At 38.4% G+C, this 26,262-nt stretch overlaps 1 protein-coding gene across 1 annotated transcript in view; it reads right to left on the reverse strand.

Moving 5' to 3' along the window:
- si:ch211-186j3.6 (neural-cadherin) overlaps positions 1 to 26,262 on the reverse strand; it is a 260,357-nt gene that overhangs the window by 52,941 nt on the left and 181,154 nt on the right. Inside the window, exons 29-32 of the mRNA XM_044357504.1 lie at positions 19,431 to 19,558; positions 18,519 to 18,642; positions 9,945 to 10,125; positions 6,475 to 6,641 (exon numbers count right to left, since the gene is read on the reverse strand). Of these exons, the coding sequence (XP_044213439.1) occupies positions 6,475 to 6,641; positions 9,945 to 10,125; positions 18,519 to 18,642; positions 19,431 to 19,558 (600 nt within the window). The remainder of the gene's footprint in view (positions 1 to 6,474; positions 6,642 to 9,944; positions 10,126 to 18,518; positions 18,643 to 19,430; positions 19,559 to 26,262) is intronic.

Genomic DNA, 26,262 nt, shown 5'->3' on the forward strand with positions numbered 1-26,262 from the left:
ACATCAATGCTCTCTTTTAACTGACTTTTGTGATGGTGCACTGATGCCAAACTGTACTGACCCGTATCCTGCCATTGAACTGTTTCCTGATTTTTAAAACTGTTCTGGTCCTTTACTTGAGCCTGTCGACCCTGTGAGTGCTTCTTTGCTTCTTTATGAATAAGTTGATGGTTAAAACGTGAATGGGCGCAGTGACACCCTGTGGAGGACCTATCTGGACTTAGATCTTGACGTAAAACCAGCATGGAGGTCTTTGTATAAACCTCCTTAAACAAACATGAGGACTTGCAGTGGAGAATCCTACGTGGCATTGTAGAACTCCTTTATTTCTGTTTTAATGCTATGCTGTAGAGGAAAAATGCTTCTGTAGTCAAAGAGAGACAGTGTTTCACTGTTTCTCAGAGTGCACTCATCTGACAGCTCTGTTTGTGTTGTTGGAAACCATTTTTAGCAGATGTGGAGAAGTTTTTATGAAGCAGGCTTTTATTTGTGGTTTTAAATACACTTGCCAGCAGAAGAACAAATGTTAGCTGTTGAACTTTGTTTTAAGACAGGAAAAGACAGCGGTGTATGTGAGCTGCAGGAGGAAGGTGGAGGAACCCTTGAATGTTGATGTGGTACCTGTTTTTGTGAAAATGGTGAAGTCCAGACTGCTAGTAGAATTCAGTTTTTACAGAGCTGCTTGTGACCTGGAGAGTTTTAAGCTCATTTGGGGTTATGGGGGGTGCTCTGCTCAGTAACAGATGGACAGTTAAGTTTTGGACATGTGCTGATGTAATTTTGATAGCTATGTAAATATGCTGTATTTATTAATGTAATGTATTATGTTTTTGTACAGTGCACATAGTGGTAAATAAACGGTTTTAAACATGGTATCTCCATAGCTGCTGTAGCCCTGATGTGTGGTATCATTTCTGAGGAGACACACAACATAAGGTGTAGTCTACCAAGTAGAAACGGCAGCTTCATGCATAAGCTCTGTAACTATGCCATAACTCATTCACGGACAACTATACGTTTAGCTACAGGCAGAACAACTAACCACTTAAAAGTTGCTAGTGCAATGACAAGGAAGTAATCTCTCACTTTGTTGGCTTCACACCTTTGAACACTGTTAATTACCACAAATGCAAAGTGGTTCTCTGCAGTGGTGGGCAAGAATTTTGCCCTTGCATCAAATGAGCACCCTATAATTATCTCCAATTTGTTGTTAATGTGTTTATGCAAAATGCTATTCACTTTTTTTTTTATTATTGTCTGTAAATATTTATTGGCTGATGGTTAATTGCTGAACATGGCAACCAAAAAATGTAGCTCCCTCCAACTGTGAGGTAATGACACTGAAGACCAAGGGCTAAAAAGCATACGGTGCTGAATGATTCCCAAGATACTATATGACACTATGTTTTTCATTTGTACTATGCAACTTTATAATGATTATTGTTTTGCATATGCCTCTAAAGTCTTGCTTTTTAAATCTTGTTTTGTGTATATTTAAACTGTCATAACTGTGAAGTACATTGTCATTGTCATTTCAGAAGACGTGGCTTTTCAGTTTAGAAAATTAATTGCTCATGTCAAACTTGCATACTCTGATTAAACATGTATCTACTGTATACTTATATCGACTTCCACCACCACCGACTCCATGGCAGGCATCTAATAATCTAATAATCATACCGTTGAATAATAATCTCCTGTGTATAGTGTCTAATAATAATCACTCTGCTCTGTCTAATTAAATATTTCTATGCTTAATACATAATCTAATAATAAAGTTCATTGTGTACTCTGTAGTCATCTCCTTTCTGTAATATGCAAGTATGAAGAGCTACAAAAAGAGACGTGTAAGAATTCTAGTTCCCTAACATCATTTATGGTTCTTGTGCTAAGCTGAGACCTTTACTCTAACTTGAATTGATTATTGAACTGAGTGTTAAAAAATACTTTTTTGACATATTCATCCGATAATGATAATTACTAATTATAATTACAATAAAAAAGGAGGAAAAGTAGGACAGACAGATGTCTGCAAACCTGAGATAAAATGTAGGTGGCACAGAAGTGAGATGAAGGAAGTAAAAGAGAGGCAAGACGTAATGATGGCGAGAAAAGCAGATGACAGATGAAGAGATGAAGCGAGAGAAAGTGAAATAGTGTGGGAAAGACTGCAGCTTTGCAGGGTTACAGAGCTGAGAACCAATGATGAAACCTCAGAGTTGTCAAATCTCTCAAGTCACCACCAATGTTATTCTACTTGACAGGATCTCCCATTGCCTACATTAATTCAATTATTTCCTTACCTCAAATGGAAGTCACTACATGCCTAAATTTAACCCATTTACATTTAAGATTTGTCCTGATTCTGACCTCAAAGAAAACCTCCACCAATACAGTCTGTCAGTCTGTGTTTGTTAGGCCATTCTAGGACATATATACTGTACATTGAAATATTCATGATATGTGGTAAGTGTGAAGTGTAATTTACTATTTGACCAGCTTGCTTTGTGTGCTTTAATTTCAGTTAAGTGATTGCCTTCATTTCCTGGTTTGACTTTTAACAACCTCTGGTAATGGCACCTGAACTTTGTGCCTTCAGTCACAGTTTGGTGTACAGTATTCTCAGACACTTGCCTGACTTGTTTGTGCTCTCTACTACAACAAACTCAATTCTTTTGTTTTTCTAATTCTGTCAGTCAAAATTGTCCATGGCCTCAGAGTGAAGTGGTATTAAATGGGGGCTGTATTCTGAAAGTCATGAGTCATGAGTACAAATCAAAACAGGAGAATTTGGTTCATTATTCATTTCAAGACCAGTTTCAAATCTTGGCCTGCTTAGGTGAGAGGACATAGTGCTTGTGGTTGAATGGTGAGAATAAGTAGCAATGGTTCAATGTTGTTCACCTGATTACTTTGTTGTTATGCCATTATTATAATTTAATAATGTTGAAGGCGCACTTTTTTAACACATTGTGACATCAATTAGACTGTGACTTCAGAATGCTTTTGGAACATCTCTGGATTTCGTCCTAAAACCAGATGTTTAGCTCTGGTGTTTGAAATTTATGAAAAGTTTTCTGCTGTCCAACTTGATTGTACTTTCCAAAAACATCTTGGCACAACTTCACATTGCTTATAAAGGAATAAGAAAAATATATTATTGAACAATAAAACAGAACCACAAATATTCCATACTTTGGTCACCTGAGCTAGCTCCATTCACTGATGATGAAGTGAGATGTGGGTGGAAGCTCTAAAAACTAGTAAATTAATCTTTAAATTTAGATTATTTTGTTGCATATACTGTTGCCAAAGATTTAGGATGCACATCAATGCTTAAATCACACAGTTCAACAACAAAGTTTCAATATTTTGGGGTGAAGTTCTTTAGCCTACAATAGGTATGAATTAACTCTTGTGCTAATACCCATGTATTTGCATTGATTTTGATTAATGTGCACTGTCCCCCATAAATGATTCTACAATGTGTCCATTCTTGCAAAAAGATTTCATCCTTTACAAGAATGAGACTTTACATTAAGTTCCCCTATTGAGCATTTATAAGCCGTATATAAACAGTTAATAAATGGTTTAACACACTGAAATGTAGTTATAAGTGGATGTAAGGACATTTTTACAGTACAGTACAGTATTGTCACCAATTATAACTTCTTACTCACATTATTACAACTGTGTTTTACTATATTGTCATTCATTATCTGTTTATATAACAGCCTCCACTTATGGGTGTCCACAGGGGGAGTTGTAATTATTGAAAAATACACACTTGTATCAATCAAGGAGGTAACTGCAGAATGTAAAAACACACACAAAGAGCTGTAATCAGTAATCCAAGGGAGGTGGGGGGGTGGGGGAGTAGCTTAGAACAAAGAAATGTAATATTTTAACTAACCATGCTGTTAGAATGCAAGTAACACACAAACAGCAGGAACAAAGAGCTCCTCACATTTGCACCCAGTCAAGAGTAACGCATACTAATTCCTTCCTCTGATTAAAAGCAAACAGAACTAATACAGTGAAAAACATAATCCTATAAGGCAATATGGTTGTGTTCTATCAAAGAACACTGCAGGGTTTCCAATGTTTCACTGGGGGGGGGGGGGGGGGGGGGGGCTACTTTATAAGATTATACACATTTTCATGCTGTCTGCACCCGGGAATAAATGCACTATTTATGGTGGGTAAGTGATGTGAACCCACTCCCCATGTGGCTGTGCTGGGGGAGCAGTATGACATTTAAGAGTAGATGCATAGATGGATGGAAGGAAGGAGAGACAGATGGATGACAGATGGGGATCAGAGGAGAGGTTGTACTGTAACAGCAGCTGTGGTATGGATAATTATCATCATTTTTGACACTGATGTTTGATCAATACCTGTGGTCGCAGCATGGGGTGAGAAGGTATCGCATGATACCAGAAAGAAAGTCAGGAGTGGAAAAGAAGGGTAAAAAACAACAGAAGGAGGCTGGCAAATAAACAAATATGAGAGAGCAATTCAAGTGTGAGCAGAGCAACCAGAGGAAAAGAAGAGTGGGAGAAATGAAGCCAAATAAATACAAATAACCAAATAATACATTTAATGTATTCAGTCCTGGCAGTGTGCTTTCAGTGTCAAACCAAAAACATTTTTACTGCTAATACATTATATCACTTCCTCTGTTTTCTTCAACAGTAAATTTAGACAACACACAGAACTAAAGCGTGACATTGTGTTAAAGTAACAATCTCGAAGATCTCTGTTTTGTTCTCTCTGGCGGCACCTATGGTGATAAGTGGTAATTACAGGTCTGTTTTTGGACCTCACTTCCCAGAGATCCAAACAGTGTCACCTGTGTGACGTCAATCAGTTGGCAGTTGAAGAGCGAGTCTGTTGCGTTAGCTCCGTTTACCATCTTGTGGACCAACCACTGCTGGGTGATGGAAAGTGCGTCACTAACTGTGTGTTGCTTGTGATTTTTCTCAGGAACGTCACCACCAACAGCCAGTTCATAATAATGCAAATGCAAGGGCTTTCATCAGTGGGCCATAGACTTAGCATAAAGACTAGTAGCTGGAAGAAAGCTGACCTGGCTCTGTGTATATTGACAAAAAATAAACCTACCCTAACTTCTAAAGCTGACAAATTACCACACTTTATTCTTGTTTGTTTAAACGGTACAAAACACAAATGTAAAAATGCCAGTTATGTGCTGGAGCTATTTCTTGACAAACAACAGTTTAACTCTTGATAGAACAAGCTAGATGATTTCCCTTCTCTTTATGCTAAGCTAGTCTGAAACAGCTTTATACTTAAAGTCAAACTAAAATTAAACAAAAGAAATGAGAATATACATCCTTGGTATTTGTTTTGACGTGTTGTTTTTTGGTGAAAATGGTAAAAAAAAAAGAGAAAAAATGAGGTTTTATTCATTTCTCTGCAGTGACACCCCCCTACATTACTGTTGTCTAGGGGGTGTGAATTTTTTGTATGACTGATGAAGTCGGTAAGTAATTTGATTGGTGCAATATATGTGTGGACGGGCATTACAAACAGATTGTAATATCACTTCACTTACAACAGCCACACCGGCCCGAGGTTGTCAGCCTAGCTTGCTTGTTGAATGTTGTAAAAGAGACAGACAACTCGTTACTGTTTGATAACCAAGGCTATGTTAGCTTGTTGGAAAAGGTGAAAAAAATAAAATAAAAATGCTGTGTATCAACATTTGTAGGATAAACATTATGGAGTGTAGTTGTTGATGTGTCTCCTAGCAATGCTGACTCTCATTTGTTACTCCACCGGTGCCAAGGGAAACGCCCAGTCACAGGCTTTAAGCTCAGACATTGTTTGCATAAATATGTCCAAAAAACTTTTTATTCTGTTTTGAAAAATAGAAAAATATACTCTATATAGTATAGTTTATATTTCCTTACACAAAAAATTAGGGAAATCAAAATTTCAGTTCAACTTTAACACAAAGACATGGCATTGATATCGATTTTTTAATCTCTATCTTGGAAATAAAGCAAAGAATTCCCCAAAAATGTTGAACAATTCCTTTAAAGGGTTAACTTACACAGGAACGTTTGGGAAAAATATCTCACTTGTTGTGATAGTTTTCAATAGCTTTTTTTTCAACCAGCCTCTAGTTTTCTGTGACTACTGAATAACTGAAGTTACATGACAGCACTAGAAACACTACATACATTAAGTGTTGTTTATGACAAGAGCAAAATGACTGCTGCTGCTTTGCAGGATAGAAGACAGGAGGGAAGACGTATTCACTATATTCAGAATTGCACACTATTACCTGCAGATTTGTTCCCCACATAACCAAAATATGTCAAAAACCACAGATGATTTTTGTAGTTAAGGAGACAAGCTTTCATACAATCTTCCATCACAGTCTGCCCACACACACACACACATACACACACATACATACACATATACTCACACAGGCAGACTTACCTCCAGTCGCAGGTATTCGCTCTGCTCCTTCGAGATCAGACTGAGGATGCTGCTGCTGTGTTTGCGGGTTCGAACAAGAACTTGAACCCACGTCCTCCGGGCCGGCAGTGGGGACGTCAGCTGGTAGTGCAAGTGACTGTGCCCATCAAAGGAATACTCTGGGACCTCTGGTGTTGGTACATACACAAACACAAGTCAGTAAAATAGTGCTGTGATTGAGAATAAACACAATTAAAGTTTTAAATGTAACACATCAAATTCTATCCATTTAGAAGGCACTTCATTCCAGAGAGAAGTGACCTCAAGTAACTTCAAATAAATCAGTTTCACAACTCCTTAAATTCCCTCAGTGTGCAGACAGCTGGTGGCGGGGCAGAATATGCAAAAAACACAAGATAGAATATGTATGTGTGGTTTAGCTTGGGTTATGCTTGGATCTTCTTTCTTAGACCCATGTTCCCAGAAGTGGATTTTTTACATGCCAGGCAGACTAAACCAAGCACAGCTAAAATGTTTTCGAAGCCATTCTTCCATCTCATAGCATATGCAAGTTAAATTTTCTTCCACACCTCTCCCTCTTTGTCTCTCTTCCATGCAACTTTAAGTTGAGTTGAGTGGTTCGTGAGATCCTGCTTGAAGGCGATGTCAAATATTTGGTTCATTCCTGGCATGCAATATGCAACAGATCAGCCATGTCCTCTCAAAATTCAATTTTATGTTTTCCTGCTTACACTGTGTTTACCAATCCCACACAGACATTTGGGATTTGTAGATATCAATTCATATTAACACTATGAATTATATACCTTAATGTCATTACCTTACTCATAGATAAGTTGAGAATAGAAGAGAGGAATGTGGTGAAGTAAGGTAGTTTAAATGGGGATATTTATCAAATAAATGACTGTTGGATGTAAATAATCATATAAACCTGCAAATGAGACATAAGGACAGACATGTTTGTTTTTTTTTCCGAGCTTATTTCTGAGTGCTGTTACGGACATTATTTTCCATCACCAGGTTTCCTTGGAGAACACCTCTGAGGATGTAAATATTATGATCTCTTTTGTGAGAAAGCTAAATTTAACATGTGTAGCAGAAATGAACATTAATATCAGGTGTAAATATACTTGGCGTATTCAGGCACAATCTGAATGTGAGGCGAGGATTACAGGAGTCACACAGGTTGTGTTTTCAGTTGGAATTGCGTCTAAAATGTAACCAGATAAATCACATGAACATGAACACAGTCTGGGTGTGAGAATCATGTTAAAGAATACACAAAACATTTGCTTTTTTATTTCAAAGATTGGCCCATTGTTTGCCAAAACCAAAACTGTCTCCAGAGCTTGTTGCTTTTTCAAAGATATGAGTCATTCCATTCATATGGAGAGTGATTCATTCACATTCCTCCATTCATGTATCCATAAATTCCCTTATTCGATTAATCATTGATAGTTTGCCTGTCTACTTATAGCTTTTAGTAGCTGACTGGAGACATGACAGTGTTTATAGAGGACAGTAAATGAGAATCACTGAGCTGTTGCACCGACTAAAAGATGTTGAGGAAACAGATCTTTGGCAATGTATTTAAAAAATAAAAATACATAAAAAAAATTGACTTTCCAAAGTGACACCCTAGCGAAGAAGGTATTGCTGCACTTCCATTATGTGAGACTGAATATTCTCCTTAATCCTCAAATAGTCTACACTACAATTTGAGAGAATCCTGTAAGGGAGCATCATCATGCAGTACAAGACAAGTACAAAATAAGACTTAAGCCGGGCAGATAGTGCTGCGGTCAGCAGAAAGCATCAATGGAGGTGTACTCCTCAATCTAAAGGAAGTGTGCAACAGGCAGTACAGGACTAGGGAGAGGAGGGTCATTAAAAGATCCCATCTCACTCCAACAACAGTCTCTTCAAACCGCTGTTGTCAGGCACACACTTCCACAGCTACAAAGCCAACACAGAAAGGCTCAAGAAGAGCTACTTTCTTCAGGCCATATGGATCCTTAATATGGACAATGCCAAAAGCCCACATGCTGCTCTCTGTTTACAAGAATTACACAGCAGTACTGAAGAATCCTCTGAGGAAACATACTGGATAAAATATAAAGGCAAGTGCTTGACCTATATATGCATGGTTTCGCAAATAGAGTACATACCACCTGCATACAAGATGCCAAGAAGCAGATGGCATTGTATACCATTAATGTTAGGAAGGCATGGAACAGCAGTGGGTGATAAAAGTAATTAACCCTGGTTGGAAAGATCCAACAATGTCTGTAGTCTACTCAGGCTTTTTTCTCTGTGACAATTTAGGTTACATTTTACAAAACATGTTGACTGAAACTGTATGATGAAGATAAAGCTGGATTTACGTGCTCTGCTGCCCTAGTGCTGTCAGAGAAAACTGCCTATAACCTGTCAGTGTGTCTCATTTTATCTTCTTTAATTTAATAACTAAACAAGACAAACGTCATTTCCATCTGTGATACTATGCTTATTTTGCTGTATATGGCTTGTATATTGTAACCACCACATTGTAACCAATACAGCCAGGTTTATTTCCCAAAGTTGTTTCAGGTGAGAATCTATCAGCACAGTGATTTTAATTGCAGCATTTAAGCCTGTGATAACAAATTTTTTGACTACTTGAGGGAAGCGGAAACAAATTCTGAACTTAACACAGACGTATTATTACCTTTTAAGTTGATATGTTGAACTTGTTAGGGAGCAACATTATCATTCATTTGGAGTTGTGTTTCCACCTGGTGAATGTAGGTGCAATATTCACTCGCCTTTAGCTCTGTTTTTGCTCTCTACCAACTCCTGAGGGAAATGTCTCTTTAGCTGCTAAATGCTGCACTATGTTCACAGGCTAATTGCTAACTGTCTGTTTGCCGTTTGGTGCTGAGCAGGTAGTGTAAAGTAGGTTTTTAGAGCTTTTTCTCTGAAAACAGCTTCCTGCTGAGGCTGTAAACAATGCTATGAGAGCACTAAGAGTGAACCAAAACTGTAAAGTTGGAAGCTAATCAGTAAAACTCGCTATAAAGCTCCAAAAAGCTGAGGGGAGCTGCAGAATCAGGTGATAATTCTCTGCAGGTTCATCAATATGAGCGACACCTCTCACATTACACATTGTCATCTGAAACATTCTTATAATAAAACAATATCAGTTACAGCCATTTTGACATGAAACTTCCAGACTGACATAGCCTATTACTCATCGTTTTGCTTTAGATTGACTACAAACTCATTTTACAATTTTTGAAACATCGGTGCTAAGATAATACCAGTTACTTCTAAGTGTTACATGCTATCAATCAACATAGTCTTTGCTACAAGCCATGGACCAAAAAAATCATCCTTCAGGGACACATGGATGATTTTGTTGTCAGTGGTAGAAAGTACCACAGTTTTGATGTTTTCCTTTAATGCAATAGTCCAAAATAAGTTTGGCTTACCCTCTTCACACTGGTGTCCTGCGTATCCTGGCACACACTGGCAGCTGAAGGAGCCCCACTCACCGTGACAGCGACCCCGGTGGCCACAGGACGGATAGCCCATGTTGACACAGCTGCTATCAGTGGTCAGGCAGCCTGGAGAGCTGGACTGGGAGTCGGCCGGGGAGCCCAAATCATACAGCTGAATGGAGGAGATAGAGGAGAGGCAATGGGGTAGTAAACGTAGAGAGGATGATGTCAAGAGGAAAGGAAGGCGAGATGGGGGATATAAGGTGAGATGAGATGAGAGGGGGAGGGAGGAACAAAGAGAACAGGAGAAAGAAGAGGTGAGAATACAGTGTTAAAAAATAAGGAAAAAAATGGGAAAGAGGTGAGAGAAGTTGAGAGGAGAAGATGGAAGAGTTGCCAATAAGTAAGTAGCTTACAAACAGGAAACAAAAAAGCAAAGTGACAGCAGAGAAAGGGAATTGGGGAAGACACAGTACACACATGAAGGGGGTAAGCAGCCAGAGGGGGAGTCACAGATTGAAAAGAGGAAAATAAAGTCAAACAGAGTGAAAATGAAAGAATTCAGGAAGGAAACTTTCAAATGTGTTGAAGGGCATTCTCTTCTTTTCCCATCTCATCTCTCTCTAGACTCTTTCTAACGCTCTTCCCACAGTGATGAAACCCAACACTGGACCAGTCTTCTAACTGACAAACAGCATGGCCAACTGCACAGAGAGCTGAAAGGACAGGGGAACCTTGGACGCCTAAATTTGTGTCCCTCACAAAGGGATGTCATAAAAGACATTAATATGCTCAATCTCCTCTCTGGCGAACCCTAACTTTATGAGTTCTGTTGGTGCTGCGGCGAGGACGTAGGAATGCAAAGGATCGTAAAAACTGACTGTGAGTTATTCTGCCAGGGAGCTGCTGATTGGCTGTGACCTCCAGCAAAGAGGCATCTTATTGGTCGCTGACCTTTAAAAGCTCAGGCTCCTCTGGCTGCTTAGTGTGGACTGATCATGTTGATTGCGAAGGACTGAAACACAGACAATAGCAATCAATGACTGAAAGACTCACTGGGGTATCTGCAATTGATTTGAATGTGCATCTGTGTCACTGTGGTGTAAGTGCGTGTGTTTGTGTGTGTGTGTGTGGATGTTTGTCTGAGCAAAACACAAAAATACACCTGCTTCTGCTTAAATTACAAATTGTGGCTGCAAAAGCAAAGAGTGTCACATCCTCACACAGAGACACCGTAGGCTGCCCTATTTGCTAAGATTAATTTCAGGTGTTGGGCATAAAAATGTCTCGGCACATAGGAAGAGAAAAACAAATTCTAGACCAGAATATAAAGTATGCAACTGTGAGCGTGCTGTGAAGACAAAACTGGCTAAATCTCTTGGAAACCTCTGTCTAAACTGAGAGGAGGGAATATGATAGAGAGTGACATGCAGTCAGTTGATGACAAATTAAATGAAAAACCAACAGTTTAAAGAGTATTAGTAAGGTGTTAAAACTTCAGCTCCAAGGAATCTCTAGCTCCAAATGACTGCCATTCAAAAAGTGTCAAATTCTCTCTGGATATACTAAATCAATCATTTTTTTCATCGACTCATTATGGTTTCAAAAGCACAATATGTCATTTCAGCTGCTAGGGGTCTCTCAATCAAAACATTAACAAAAGATAGAGTGTGATGATGCTGTGAAGTAGTGTGGGATCATGGGAGTTGTCTTCATTGTTAAACAACCAGCTTCTTCAGGACAGGATTACTTCAGTGTTCATCATTCAGGATGTTTTTACTGGGAGCTGATTTATCCACAGAGGTCTCTTCCTCTCCAAAACAAAAAGACCTGGTGCTTAAAACAGGTAAAAACACTGAATAAAGCAGTTTCACGTTAAAATTCGGTATTTCTCTGACACTGTTCAGCGGGCACAGGATGTCCAGTAGGGGCTGCTAGCCAAGCTGCTGCTAATGTTCGCTCAGCTTGTTTCTCTGATAACTTAAGATCCAGATGTTCAGCAGGTTTCTACCAGGAGCCAAATTATCTGCAGACATCTTCTCCTCTCCAAAAGCAAACCTACTTGGGGATTAAAACAGGCAAAAATACTGAATAAAGCTGTTTCAAGTAAAAAATCAGTGTTTCTCTCACACTGTTCGGCGAGCACCGGACTCTCTAATAAGTGTGCTGGTAGTCATTTTGGAAATTATTGCTCCGTTGATAAGATTTAAAGACTTATAGTAGCTTTGATGTCTGCTGTGTGGGCTTGATTGACAACTGTGATTGACAGTTAGCTCACCTCCTGCTCTCTGACTCAATTCCAGTAAGTTCAACATAACTTGATAACGATACCTGCCATGTTAGCACAATTTAGCTAAAGTAGCTAATGTTAGCCCAAGTGTGCACCGCTTAGTGTTTTCGAGGTAGCAGGGCGGGTTTCCAGAGTGTGAAAGGCTCCGCACTTCTTGTTTGGAAGGTCCTGGCTCAAATGGAAAACATGGCACCACCCATAAGCTTCAACTTTGCGCTTCAAACTGGCTCCAGTGGAAACCAACAGGTGAGATCACACCTCGCAATGTCCATCTTTATATACAGTCTATGGCTGAAACTAAACCACTAAAGTTTGCAATTTCTTCTTCTTCCTCAGGCTTTTTTGGTAGTTACCAAATAGATTAAGGTGCTTTACCACCATTCTCTGGATTGGAGTTGGACCGACCCTGATTTGCATGTAGCCCTGGAAAAACAAGGCAGATTCCACTCAGATTTGTGATCATCAAAGTGTTGAAGAAAGTGACATGACAAAAATATATGTAGTACAGATTGTTCAAGTCTTTGGAACTCTACTGCAGGCATAGAACAAGATATTCCTTCATTTGGCTGCTCCAAAATCACATGCCCTGTATGGAAACACCTGCATGCCTTATGTTTCTCCACTCATTTGTTCAGGTTTTTTTTGTCAGTAGTCTGACAGCAGAAAGATGTCTTTGGCTGTTGCTCTGGTGGTACAGCAAGTTGGAAATTGATTGTAAGTTTGGTGGTTTGACTCATTCTGACTAAAGTGTCCTTGAGCAAGATACTGAACTCCTACATTGCTCCTGATGTGTGTGAATGTTAAAGAAAAGCAATCTGAGTCGCTTTGGGCAGAAGAGAATCTGCCAAATGAATGCAATATAAAAACTAGGATGTGATTTTCCCAATTTTTTTTTTAATGACTACACATGCCTTCTACACGGGTCCAGACTATTATAAAACATGTTACAAGCTTTCCTACAAACTTTTTGACAGAAAACATTGCAAATTCAACTTCAACTCAAAGTTACTACCATTCAAAAAGCCATTAGTCTAAACCCTGCAAACCTCCATAAAAATGGGATGACACCACATAAAAAAAAAAACTTAAAGCAGTAATGTCAGACTGAGAGCTGAAGGGAGAAAGATAAGCAGAGTGACATGACAGGACAAGGATAGAGGGAGTTAAAAATAGATGATGGCAAATGACAGCCAGAGGGGACAAACCCAACTCCAGAACAGAAACAACTATAAAATCGAAAAATCTCTTCCTGTCCCTTTTCCAAAACACAGCCTCATGTTCGCCCTGACTTCAGTCCAGTCCAGTTTACCCCTTGTGAGTAGCCACTCAGGCCCACCCAATCAGAAGGCTTCCTTTTTTGCTGGACCATAGCAGTCAATGAATACTGTGTCAATTTCAATGCAACGAATAAAAATAAAACAATTCTTGTTTTTCATGAGTGGCAATGCATTCTGCAAATGCCAGATTGCAAGCAGCGCCTCCTCGTTCACTCAGTGTACAGCCCCTGCGTTGCACAAGGAAGCCTACTTTCCACAAGCTAGCTGCTTAAAATTTATTGTAGTAATTTAATGTAGCTGCTTTGTATGGTGGGAAAAAAGCAGTTTGCTTAAATGCATCACAAAAAGACGTTGTGAGGAGAAGGAAGAAGAGATTACTCCTGTGCCAGTTTCTTCTCTGCAAGTGCCAAGTAACAACAGGTACGTGGCAGCTAAATCAGCCCTTAACCAGGAAAGGGCTGCTGACGGAGCCACATCTGATTCTCCAATGATGACCTCTACCCCACTATATATATATGCACACTTACTTTTATATATTTACTTACTTTGATATTAACCTTAGACCACATTTAACCTACAATGTACAAATTGTTTTTAGTTTAAAATAGGCACAATTTATCTATTTTATTGCGTATGATTTGTTTGTATTTTCTTATTCGTTAAAATGAGCAATTATTGTTACATCTGTTGTGTTATGGATTAAAATTGGCCGCATATACTTTCCTATGAAAAAAGGAGAAAAGTACATTTATTTTCCAAAAATAACACTTTATTTTGGTCAATCACAACAACAGATGAACAAATGTCATCTCAGGGAAGGCGTGTGCATGTGTGTGTGTTTGTGTGCATGTGTGTGGTTTACAGTATGTGGCTGCTGTGCCAGGCTGTTTTCAAGTGCCATGTTGGTGCCAGTGTACCTCTATCTATACGCTTGAATAATGACGCGCCAGTCAGCTGTGTGTGTTTGAATATGTAGCCGCTGTGCCAGGCCATGCGATGCTGTGAATGTTCGTCTTAAGCCTGTAACAAACATTACCTCTGATGATGTATAAGGTTTTTATGATCAAACTGTGGTACATTCGGGCAAGTATAGTTGTAATGGCCTATTTGGTTAACATATGCATTTCAGAACCGACTGGTCTTGGATAGGCTAGGCCCACATTGTGATTTCTGCCTATGCTACTAGTTTACTCCCTTCTTCATCCATTACAATTCTCATAGTTCAAATACATTATAATCATTTTATAATGCATTATAATCAACAGCTTCATTCTTTGGCTGACTGGTTAGCATAGCTGTCTCTGGTCTGGGAGACTGGAGTTCAACCTCCTTCACTACACATAGATTTAATGATATTTTTCTCACTTATTATATTCATTATAACAGTGATTATAATGCATTATAAAATGATTATAATGTATTACAACTACGAGAATTATAATACACTATGATCCTTGCAAAGGAAATTTCAGTGTGACCAGCAACTATTAAGTATTATGATGCTTGACCTTAGAAATTATTATAAAATGCTTTATAATGTGCAATGATTATTGTTATAAAGCATTATGAATATTTCTGAGTGCTTATAACTATAATTATACAGTGTCATAAGCAGGTTATAACACATTATAAGTATGTTTATAATGCATTATAGACATGGGCTTCATAGAAAGTGTTACCAAACAGAGACATAGACATAACATCACAGACAAATATGGAGACTGTACAAAGACACACAAGAAAACACTGACCCATAATAAGTGTTCAGTTACAGTAAGAGCTTCTAGCAAGTTCAGATACCTTTACCACAACACAGGCACTCACACCTCAAGTGAAACAGATGATATTGCTATAGCAACAAATGTGACACATTAGCACCTTCTGTGATAAAAAAAAAACACCACCAACACAGGAAAAAAATAAGAGAGAGAGAAAAAAAAATCATACAATGGTAGAACATGTCCATCAACAATATTAATCATCAGTACACCCACTGTTGCTTGCTCTTTGGAGATTTATTATCCTCATGTCCGCCTACACACATCATGCAGATTACTCTCATTAGTACATTGTGTTTGTGCAGCCTCCTGCTATGTCTCCAGCTAAGATACTACAAGCCTTTAACTCTACAGCAGGAGAAACTTGTATCCTTTTATATCCCTACTGTTGAGATTCAACAGCTTAATAGAGGTTTAAAGGTCTACTGAAGTGATACAGATAAATTGTGTTTGTGGAGGTAACAAGACTACAATTCATAAAGCCCCATTCAGCACCTCTGGAGACCATGTGGCTCCTTCCTTCTATACAGACTACTAGATAAAAGTGGTTTGAACTAATGCAGTCAGTCCACTAGTCCATTAAGTGACCAACTAACTAGGTTATTTGGTGTTATGTCAGAATATCTGCCTCCTTCCCACAAAGTCATTATTTTATCTAAAAGACATTTAGATGGAGATTGGTCATTTAGGTACTTATATGTATGAAACCTTTTTTCAACATGAGTGTAAATTTCCTAAATGTAGACAAATCATTTTATTTCTACTTTTGTCTGTTTTGTAAACAACAGGTAAATAATTCAGATAGTTGAACTCTTTGAACCCCAGGCTTTTGTCGCTCCGTTTTCAGACCCTTTATTTTCAGGCTTTTAGAGGAGTCACTACAAGTCTTACAGACATGCCATACATAGTTATTTTCAGAATAAGATGGGGTACTCAGAAAAACCATGAATTTAGATGTGAGATGTACTATACATTTTAGAATAGACTTTAAGAAAAAAAAAAAGTTTGTGCAATTTAAAACTTACTTTTTTTGCCTTCAGGTCCACAGGTTTTCAACACAGGAAAAATATTTGTATATGAATGAATAGAGGGACCATATAAGAACCATGTTGAGAGCACATTCTGAACCTTAGTAATGTAAAGAAAGTGATAAAATAAAATATAATATTAATGTATTTTGTCACTCCTATTTGTATTCTTTGGCTTTTTTTGTGAATAAACTTGTTCTAAGTTTTAGATATACAGTTCCAATAATGTTTTAAAGGCAGAAAGTAAAGAGTTAGCTGTGGAATACACCTTAGTCCCATTTCTTCAGCTTATATTAATTTAAATTCTGGCAAATTGTCACCATGAAAAGTCCTGCTGAATGAACTATTAGCAGTTCCAACACCACTATGACCATGGAAGAAGAAAACTGAAGAAAACTCAAAATGTCATGATTTTAAGGCAAAATCTGTAGTTATGAGCAGCATCTTTTTTAATATCACTGCTAAGTGGATTTATGGACATCCACACTGAATCTGTTTGTGTGTTTGGATATGACTGAATCTGAATCTGAGAGGGAGTGTGTGCTTATTGACACCAATTGTGTTCATCAGGTGAAAAGATTTAAATACATAACTTAGTTTGCTGAAAATTGGTGACATTATAACAGCTATGTATTTGTTAAAAAGAGACCACTGTAGGTTACTGATACTGCAACATAAGCTGCAGATAACAATCAATAAACATAGCAGTTATTAGCCAGAAGTGACCAATCTCCATTACATATCTATTGACTAAGTTATTGTTGTGATTGTTAAAACACAGTTTTAGTTTTATAAAACACCTAGAACAACTGAATTACAGTCTGCACGAGCCAATAACATTGTTGTCTCCACTGTGTGGTTACAATCTCATGTTACATTATACGTAAAAAAAAAAAAAAAAAATCAACACAATCACTTCCACAGAGTGAGGTTTGCAGTTTAAATCTCAAAAGAACTGATATTTTGCCTTTACTAACATCCTGAGTTTAGATATTGGAATTTGTGTCAGGGGAGGAAACGTGTGTTCAGTGCAATGCTGCAGTGATGTCTCTTCATTTCAAAATAAGAGCATGCATTTATCCAAGATACTCCACTTATATTTGAAAAACCTAGCTTCACTGAAAGTGTGCAAGAGTCTGCTCCTACCAGTAGTTGCTCATTTCACTTATCCAATGTGAAGTAGTCTCTGCTGCAATGTTCAATGCAACTGCAGGCTCAACTACAGAAAAGAACAACCTGTCAGAGTTTCTGTTGCCTCCTATGAAAGTGTCATTAAGGATGCCAATCCTTTCTCCCCTCCCACTTGCCTTTTTTATATGGTGAATGCAAAAATGCCATGATCAGATTGTAAGCATATTTGAATGTGGAGCATTTTATACCAGGTGTAATTTAAGTCTAAAAAAATGTAATTGCTATTTTTGAAAAGATGCATAAGACATTATCACTAGCAGCAAGTGACAACGGTATTTTGAGCAGCAAGCCAAGAATCTCTTTAACCACAAACATCTTATTTCTAATTTACCTGCTCATTCTCCAGTATCTTTTGTTGGAAGATCAGGGATCAAAAATCTTACCTAGTCCTTATCATTTAAAATTCTGTCTAAGAAGGCCTTGACTAAATACCAGTTATGTCAGGCAAGACAGGACAGTTTTGTCTGGCAGGGGCAAAATTTCTCACATCATGGGTTTACTAGATGCTTAGCTAAAAACTGCACCAGAAAATACAATTTTAGCTAAAAATTTCAGGCTTTAGGAGGGAGTGGGTTGACACAAGGCTATCATACCTGAAGCCTGTGGTCATGCAGAAATTATTTGGGTTTTATTGCGGTTGGACTCAGATTGTCATGGTTGAGTATGGAGTCCTTGACTTTTAATTCCAACAGAGCAGTAGACTTTTACTTAAAGTCTTGACTTGAAGTCAGACTAGGCAGAAGTGGAAAGGTTCATCTTCCATTTCACCCTTGGAGTGCACATGTGTAGTATTTGAAAGTGCTTTAAGGTTACAGTTAAAAGCATTAAAAAAAACAGCTCTTCCATAGCACAAGGGTACAGTGAATGTTGAAACCTGTTATTAATCCATTTATCAGCTAGAGTGCAGGTGTGAGTTTGACTTTACTTGCATGCTGGTGTGCTAATGGTTATGTGGTTATGGGTGTGTAAGTGTGTCATTGCTGCATGAACAAGTGTGTTACCTTGCTGTCCACGATAAGATTACGGATGCAGCCGGTGAAGTGTTTGTGCTGGAGCTGAGGGTAGATGTAGGGGATGTCCTCGTTCACGCCGCCAAGCTGGAGCACCTGGCTCATGTTCAGGTGTCTGAAAAAGAACAAGTACACTAGTATCCCTTTCCTATCCAGGTTTTGATCATATCCAGGATATGTTTACATGGAACAAAGATAAACCTGGTTATTTATATTCCTGTATGCATGATTTTGACATTATCCAGGAATCTGATAGTCTTTATTTGTGTGGGTTTGTGTTTGACTCCTACACATCTGTCATTTCTGAACTGGCTGAGTTAACAGTTAAGGATAAACTCGGTTTGGTTTCTGGCTGTCTGGACTCCACTGCATCAGTAATGGGAGATGAGAGCAACAATAATTTAATTTTATTATTTTTTTAGATGAACACCAGAGCACAATGAAAAGTCAAAAGGAGAGGTGCCTCGGTAACCTACGTGTGAAGACGCATACTGCATAACTGCAACTTCCACAGACCTTTATTGTATTTAATACCCCTCTGTCCACCCTGTTTCTCTACGTTTTCAGCTATGAAATAAAGGCAAAAATTGCCAAAAATCATCTTAAAAAAAAAGGTAAAAGACAGATGTACTCCAGCCATCACTATGTATATTCACTAAGAAGAAAGTAAATAGGCTTTCACTGAGACATTTAAAATTAATATTAGGTGCTGCAGGAATGATTTCTTGTACAATACAGGGCTTATTTTTGGTTCTATAATTACAGGAAAAATCTGTAAGAATCCACAATCAGTATGGCTGTGCCCTGTTAAAAGCAAATTCAATAACTCTGACATACACATCATATTTCCACACAAAAAGTCACACCGGTCTCTCAATAAGTGAGGTGTGCATGTGCGTGTACCTGTCAGTGTTGGGTGTGATGCCGGTCACTTCACAGGAGGAGTGGTCCTCGGTGGTCAGCCAGCTGCCCAGTCCTTCCATTTCCATCACTGCTGCCCCTGCACAGCGATCCAGGGTGAAACGCACTTCCTGGGGAGAAGCACACAGAAGAACATGCTGTATAGAGCTACTGTTGTCAAAGAAAGGAAATGAATGAATAAAGTCCCCTTTTCTCTGCATTATGAGTGTGCCCCCTGTTGCTGTCAAGTGCTTTTTTGTCATGATTACTATGGTAGTACTGCCTGTATGACTCACATTTCTTTCATTAGTGCATATTACTCAGCTGCTGCCTGCTATGTCCTTTGTTAATGCACTTTGGCAATCCCTGCTGTGTTCTGGTCAGCAGTGCTCTTATGATTCACCTGACTTTTTTGTTTCAGGAGGATTATCGGTGCCAACTGGGAACACCTGGGCTTGGTGTTCTCAGTCTACAAAGTCCTGGATGCTCCTCACACGTTATCTCTCTCTCTCTTTTTCCCTGCAGGCACCTGTTTTTTTTTTTTTTTGCAGCCTTAGATCCCTTTTATGTTATGTTATGTTATACACCTTACAACATACATACACTATCTTCACTCTTACGCACATCCTACACTACTCTTTCCACTGATCTCCACACTCCATGTTCTTGTGTACTTTAGTTATATGTTTAGTTAATCTCAGTTTCATTAAATAAATTACTTTTGTTAAAACCTTTAATATGCTGTGTCTCCTCATATCATGGCCTATGAGCAAGGTTGTGACAGCACAAACAAACAACAAGATCTAAGGTTAAACCAGCATGATTCAATAGTTGTGCAATTGGTGTATTTGAAAGTAAAGAGGAGGGTGGGCTGAGCAGAAGCCACAACTAAATATTTCAAATCAGCTTGAGTCGATTATTCCATCCACTGTTTTACTCTCATTTAAGATTCTTCCGTAAATAGTAAAGTATGTGATTACACAAACAACAACAAAAAGGTAAATACAATAGTTAAAGAAGTAAGGTTAGACACTAACATTTCCATTTAAAATGCATGACCTAATCTTTGCGGACAGGTTATTAACAGTAGTCTTATAATAGTACAGGGCCATTTAAAGGACTTTATATGCTTTTTCACAATTTGGCCCATTGACGACCTTACCTGGCACCAAAAATCATCACATCTGCTCTGGTAGATATCAAAAGCTTGTATATGTGCCAGTATTTTAGCATCCAGAGCCAGCCATTAGTATTGTGTCGAAACACAATTTCATTTTTTTCACATTGGTGGGAAAAGCTTTCATATATGAATACAACCAGGGAAAAATTGTTTGCCCAAAACACACAAGTGTCACTCATGACATTTCTGTAATGGTTGCCATAAGCTTTGGATATCTAAAGTTATTAATTCCTGTAAGACATTGATTTAAGACATATACCAGCTTTGGATTACTAAAAAGTCTTTCTTGGATAATGCTGTCTACAATTATTAAATGTGCTACAGTGTAAGGAAGGTTGTTTTCACACCTGTATTTTGGCTCATTTTTAAGTTTCACTGTTGTACTTTACTGAACCCTATATGTTTATTTATGTTCATTTTTAATTAGGAACTACCAAAATACATAGAGTAGGACACAACCTTAATATACCTGTAATTTAACTCCATTTCACTCTCCGATGTACTCTAAATCATTCCTTGGTTTCCTGTACAGGAACAAATCCCTTTTCCAAAATCCCCCTGATTAAATCCTGCACACTGCCACTTTTTGACTACAGTGACACCATTTACCACTCTTCTTCTAAAAGTCTCCTGGCCTAGCTCGACATATTACTTCACTCCGTCCTCAGATTTGCTACAGGGGCTCCTTATCATACCCACCATTGAGCACTGTACACCAAATCTGACGTCCCACCTCTCTCATTCTGTTGGTAAAACTGGTATATGCTTATTTACAACATCCTGATTGGACATATAAGCTCCTAAGCTCCTCTCCATCTCACAGTCTAGCTACAGCTTATGTTCCAACAACTTCATCTCGCTCAAGGTTCCGTCAACCTGCACTAATTCTGGCTCCAAATCCTTCCAACATGCCGCTTCCTTTAATTGGAACGCACTGCAATATGACCTGAAAAAACACAACCTCACCTCACCAACCTTACCACACTACCACACTTCATTAATATCCTGAACTATACTCTTGTGCATTCTTGTGACTGGTACTAATTTTTACCATCTGCTTCTATGGATATTTTCACCACTGTTAATATATTCCTGTTGTTTGACAGATATATCCATAAATAGACACTCCTACACACTGTTTATTATCATTCTGTAATCTTCTTTTGTGGCTGTTTAAATTTGTTTTGTAATGACCATCTTGGCACAGTCAGTCCATCTTGTATTGTGAAAGATTTGTTCTCAATACTTTACCCGGTTAAATAAAGAAAATAAATAAATAAATCAAAGGGAAAATCCCTGCTCTCACATGGTGAGTGTGGTTGTTCTGGTTGCTCTCACACCACACACACACTGCAATGGAGTCTGCTTTGAAGTAGACTGAAGGTGCTTTCCTACCTAGTCTGTTTGCTTTGTTTCAAACCAACTATGGTGTGTATTGCCTGTTTAGTATGGCTCATTTGAGTTGATGTGAAAGCTGTCAGTTGAACTCTGGTGCCGACTAAACAACCTGACCAAGACCCTCTTTTTCAGGTGGACTTGGTGGTTTAGTTCCTTTTTGTGGTGTGAAATGAAAGCAGACCGACAGTTAGAATTGAGGCATGTTGAGCTTGTGTCATATGTATTTCAGCTGTTCCCTGATAAAAAATGAGTGAAACCTCACAACCAAATAATGACCATCCCCCCATAATATAACATTATAAAATGCCTGTTTTTGTCCCATCTGTTTGTCACTATTTTTTATAATTATACTTTTTTATAATCAAAACCAAGTTACAGTCTAACTACTAATGCTCATAATTAGTTTGTTTTTATAAACTCTTTGTGACACTAGAGATAAAAAAAAAATATGGTTGCAGTAATGTGCAGCACAAATCTCTGTCAGTCATAACAATTGGTTTTCCCAATGTAGAGCAGACGATGATGATGACACTTACCAAAACTGTCCAATCAATGAGTTACTCATCAGTCTGTATGACTTCATGTTTACAGCTCTTGGTTCATCAGTGTGAAAATTAAGTGAACTAAAGGGTAATCATGTATCATTTTTTTCCTAAATAAGCTATAGGTATGAAAGCGCATTTACTCTAAACAATGACAGTAAAGCTACTCCAACAATGACAGAGGCAAAAAGTGTGCTGGTACACTTTGGTATATTTTTATATTGTATTAGGCCAATGATTATTTATTGGATTGTGTATGCCACATCTTATCCATGGGTGTATACATACTGTACATTTTATTCTTCACACTAAAATGACAGAGGCATGTTTGCTACTCTAAGCATTCAGTTTTACTTTAAAACCAGCATCAACGGGAGGTGAATGTGTTGGAAAACAGCAGCTAATATATACTTGATGTGCCAGCTGATTGCACATTAGCATCAATTAGGCTAATGGTGTCACATAAACGGTGGCTGTTTGTGGGATTAAACATCAATTACAACATTATGTAAACAATTTCAGTTTCTTAACAAGTTCTCAGACCATAGTTTCAGAAGACTTTACATCCTTCAATGGCAATGCTACCCTCCTGTTTCAGACAAGAACAAATGCTTTGGTTGGGTAGTATCTGATTCATGGCTAAACTTTGTTGTATAATATTAGAAAAACACTGCTCATGGGTAGACTCTTGGCTGCTGAATCGCACAGTAAATCTCCAGACGGCAGCTCTGTCCTTGCTGCTTTTGATCTCACGCTGTCATACAACCAGGTTGGATAAGCTGCTGCTGACTATTCAGGACAAATGAATAGATTCACATGTAATGCAGTATAATACTGTTGTGATTCAGAATAATCCCTGTTGTAATAACAAAAAGTCTCAATGCATTATTGTATTCATGCAATTCTGAACACTGTTGATTCACCCCAATTCCCAGTGCATTCATGTATTTGTTTGGCTGCTGACATTCTCAATACTGAGCAAATGAAGTTCGTGTTTATGCATGTGTCAATGTGAAGCTGACCCGGAAGCATTTTTTTCCATTCGTTCAAAAGAAATTTTAAAAATAAAAAAGATGAACAAAACGCCTATGTGTTTTTTTCATCACAATTGGTACAGTGTAGTATAGGAAATAAATCATATACGCACACTTCAGTGTCAAACTAGAACAAAGGCAAGGATCCTAATGGCATAGTCAGGGTTAGCCTCATTGACAGTATGCAAAAGTGAAAACTGCTATGCAAAAGTGAAGCCAAAATATCTCCTTTCCAGGAACTGCCATCTTGCTTGTGTGACATCATTTGGAGCCAGAGTTTGCGCAGTAGAGTTGGGTGGCAGGATGATGGCCCGAGGGACACGCCCCTGCAGCTGTCCCGCCTCCTGATGGAGGTTTGAAAGGGGCTGTCACAGCTGTCAATCGTGACATTACACCCCCTTTTTATATTGTCAAATAACTAAAAACAATCGTATCAGAACAATGAGCACATGAACATATTTCAGCGTGATAACAATTACCTAAAATGACTGAATCCACCTTTGGGAGACATTTATTTGATGTGTACTTTGATATTTTAGTTTGGCTCATGTCCCATCTGCTAACATGGAGGAGGTGGTATTTATGGCCTATACTGCAGCCAGCCAGCAGGGGGTGATCGAGATGTTTTGGATTCACTTTTGGGGAGCTGTCATGTCGTCCATATTTATATACAGTCAATGGTTAGCCTGCACTAAAGGTACCATGAGCAGTGGTTGTCCGGGGAGGGGAGGGGGGTTTAGAGGAACATTAGGGGTCTTTAATTTACTGGCTAAATGAAGGAAATATAAGTGTGACTTAAGCGTGATTATTCAGTTTTATGTTTTAAAAAGGCTTTTTGTCAGAGTGCTGACAAAAATCTGACTCCCCTGTCTTTACTGAAGTGTCCTCATCTACAGAGTTTCTCAAAACATTGTTGAGACATATCTAATCCAGCTGCTTTAAGGTGTCCAGAACCCACAGTGAGACTGTAAGGCTTGAAGCTTTCAGGCTGAATTATATCAAAGACTCTAAAAATAGGGTCACTGGCTCTCTTCCTGATATTCAAGAGGGGCAAGAACTATAAGGCAGTGGTTATGTGTGAGTCCTTGGAGGTGAAGAGCTCCAGGCGGTCCTCAGTCAAATGAAGATTAGCTTAATTTCACTCTAATTTAATTCACTTGAAATTATCCTGGGTAGAGAATGTCAAAGCAGGGCTATTGCAATCATTCGTCTCACTCTCACCACTATTATTTCCCTTTGTACTGTACAGTGCAGACACTTTTATAATAGTAAATCACCAACTAACATCTTCCGCATTTGGATCCCTGAGAAATAATGGTATTAAATAGGCTTGCGTGGGGCCAAATGGGTGATATTTGGAATCTGTGACATTTTGGAACCCAATCTGTGATGTTACAGTTGATGAAAATGTAATTATGTTGATTATTCATGACGGTATTCACGAATTAATTACAACACATAAGAGCATCTAGTTTGAAAATGTGACATGTGGTTTACCTTTGGCACTATCAAGGTCGGGTAGCTCAGCAGGACTTTTTGCTGTAATTAGACTTATCTAGAATTGCCTGATCCATTCCTTGCCATTGGTTTTCAGATTTAATTCAACAGGAAGAATCTATTTTTGTCTCACTACCTACAGTGCTGCTTGAAAGTTTGTGAACCCTTTAATATTTTCTCTATTTCTGCATAAATATGACCTAAAACGTGACCAGATTTTTACACATCTTAAAACTTCATAAAGGGAACCCAATTAAACAAATGAGACAAAAACATTAAACTTTTTCATTTATTTATTGAGGAAAATTCTCCAATCTTACATATTTGTATGAGGCAAAAGTATGTGAAACCTTGCTTTCAGTAACTGGTGTGACCCACTTTTGCAGCAATAACTTCAAACAAATGTTTCCAGCAACTGTTTATCAATCCTGCACATCGGCTTGGAGGAATTTCAGCCCATTTCTTCTTAGAGAACAGCCTCAACTCGGGGATGTTGGTGGGCTTCTTTGCATGAACTGCCTACTTCAGGTCCTTCCATAGCAATTCTATGATTAAGGTCAAGACTTTGACTCGGCCATTCAAAAACATTAACTTCTACTCTAACCATTCTTCAGTAGAGTGATTTGTGTGTTTAGAGTTGTATTACAGCATGACCCACTTTCTGTTGAGCTTCAGCCTTGACATTTTCTTATAGAATTTGCTGTTACAACTAAGAACTCGCAGTTCCATCAATGATTGCAAGCCGTCCTGGTCAAAGCAGCCCAAACCATGATAATACCACCACCTTGTTTCACAGATGGGTTAAGGTTCTAGAATGCAGTGTTTGCTCATTGCCAAACATAACATTTGTCATTCAAGCCAAAAAATTCGATTTTAGTCTCATCCATCCACAGAACATTTTTCCAACAGCCTTCTGGCTTATCCATGTGGTCTTGAGCAAACTGTAGACAGCAGCAATGTTCTTTTTGGAGAGAAGTGACTTTTTTCCTTGCAACTCTGCCATGCACACCATTGATGTTCAATGTTCTCCTGATGGTGGACTCATGAACATTGATTGCAGCCACTGCAAGAGAGGCCTTTAGTTTTCTAGATGTTACCCTGGGGCCCCTTGTGGCCTCCCAGTTTATTATATGCCTTGTTCTTTGTGTGATCATTGTTGGTCAACCACTCCTAGGGAGGGTAAC

This window comes from Thunnus albacares, chromosome 1 (genome assembly GCF_914725855.1).
Source record: "Thunnus albacares chromosome 1, fThuAlb1.1, whole genome shotgun sequence".
NCBI classification, from domain to species: Eukaryota; Metazoa; Chordata; class Actinopteri; order Scombriformes; family Scombridae; genus Thunnus; species Thunnus albacares.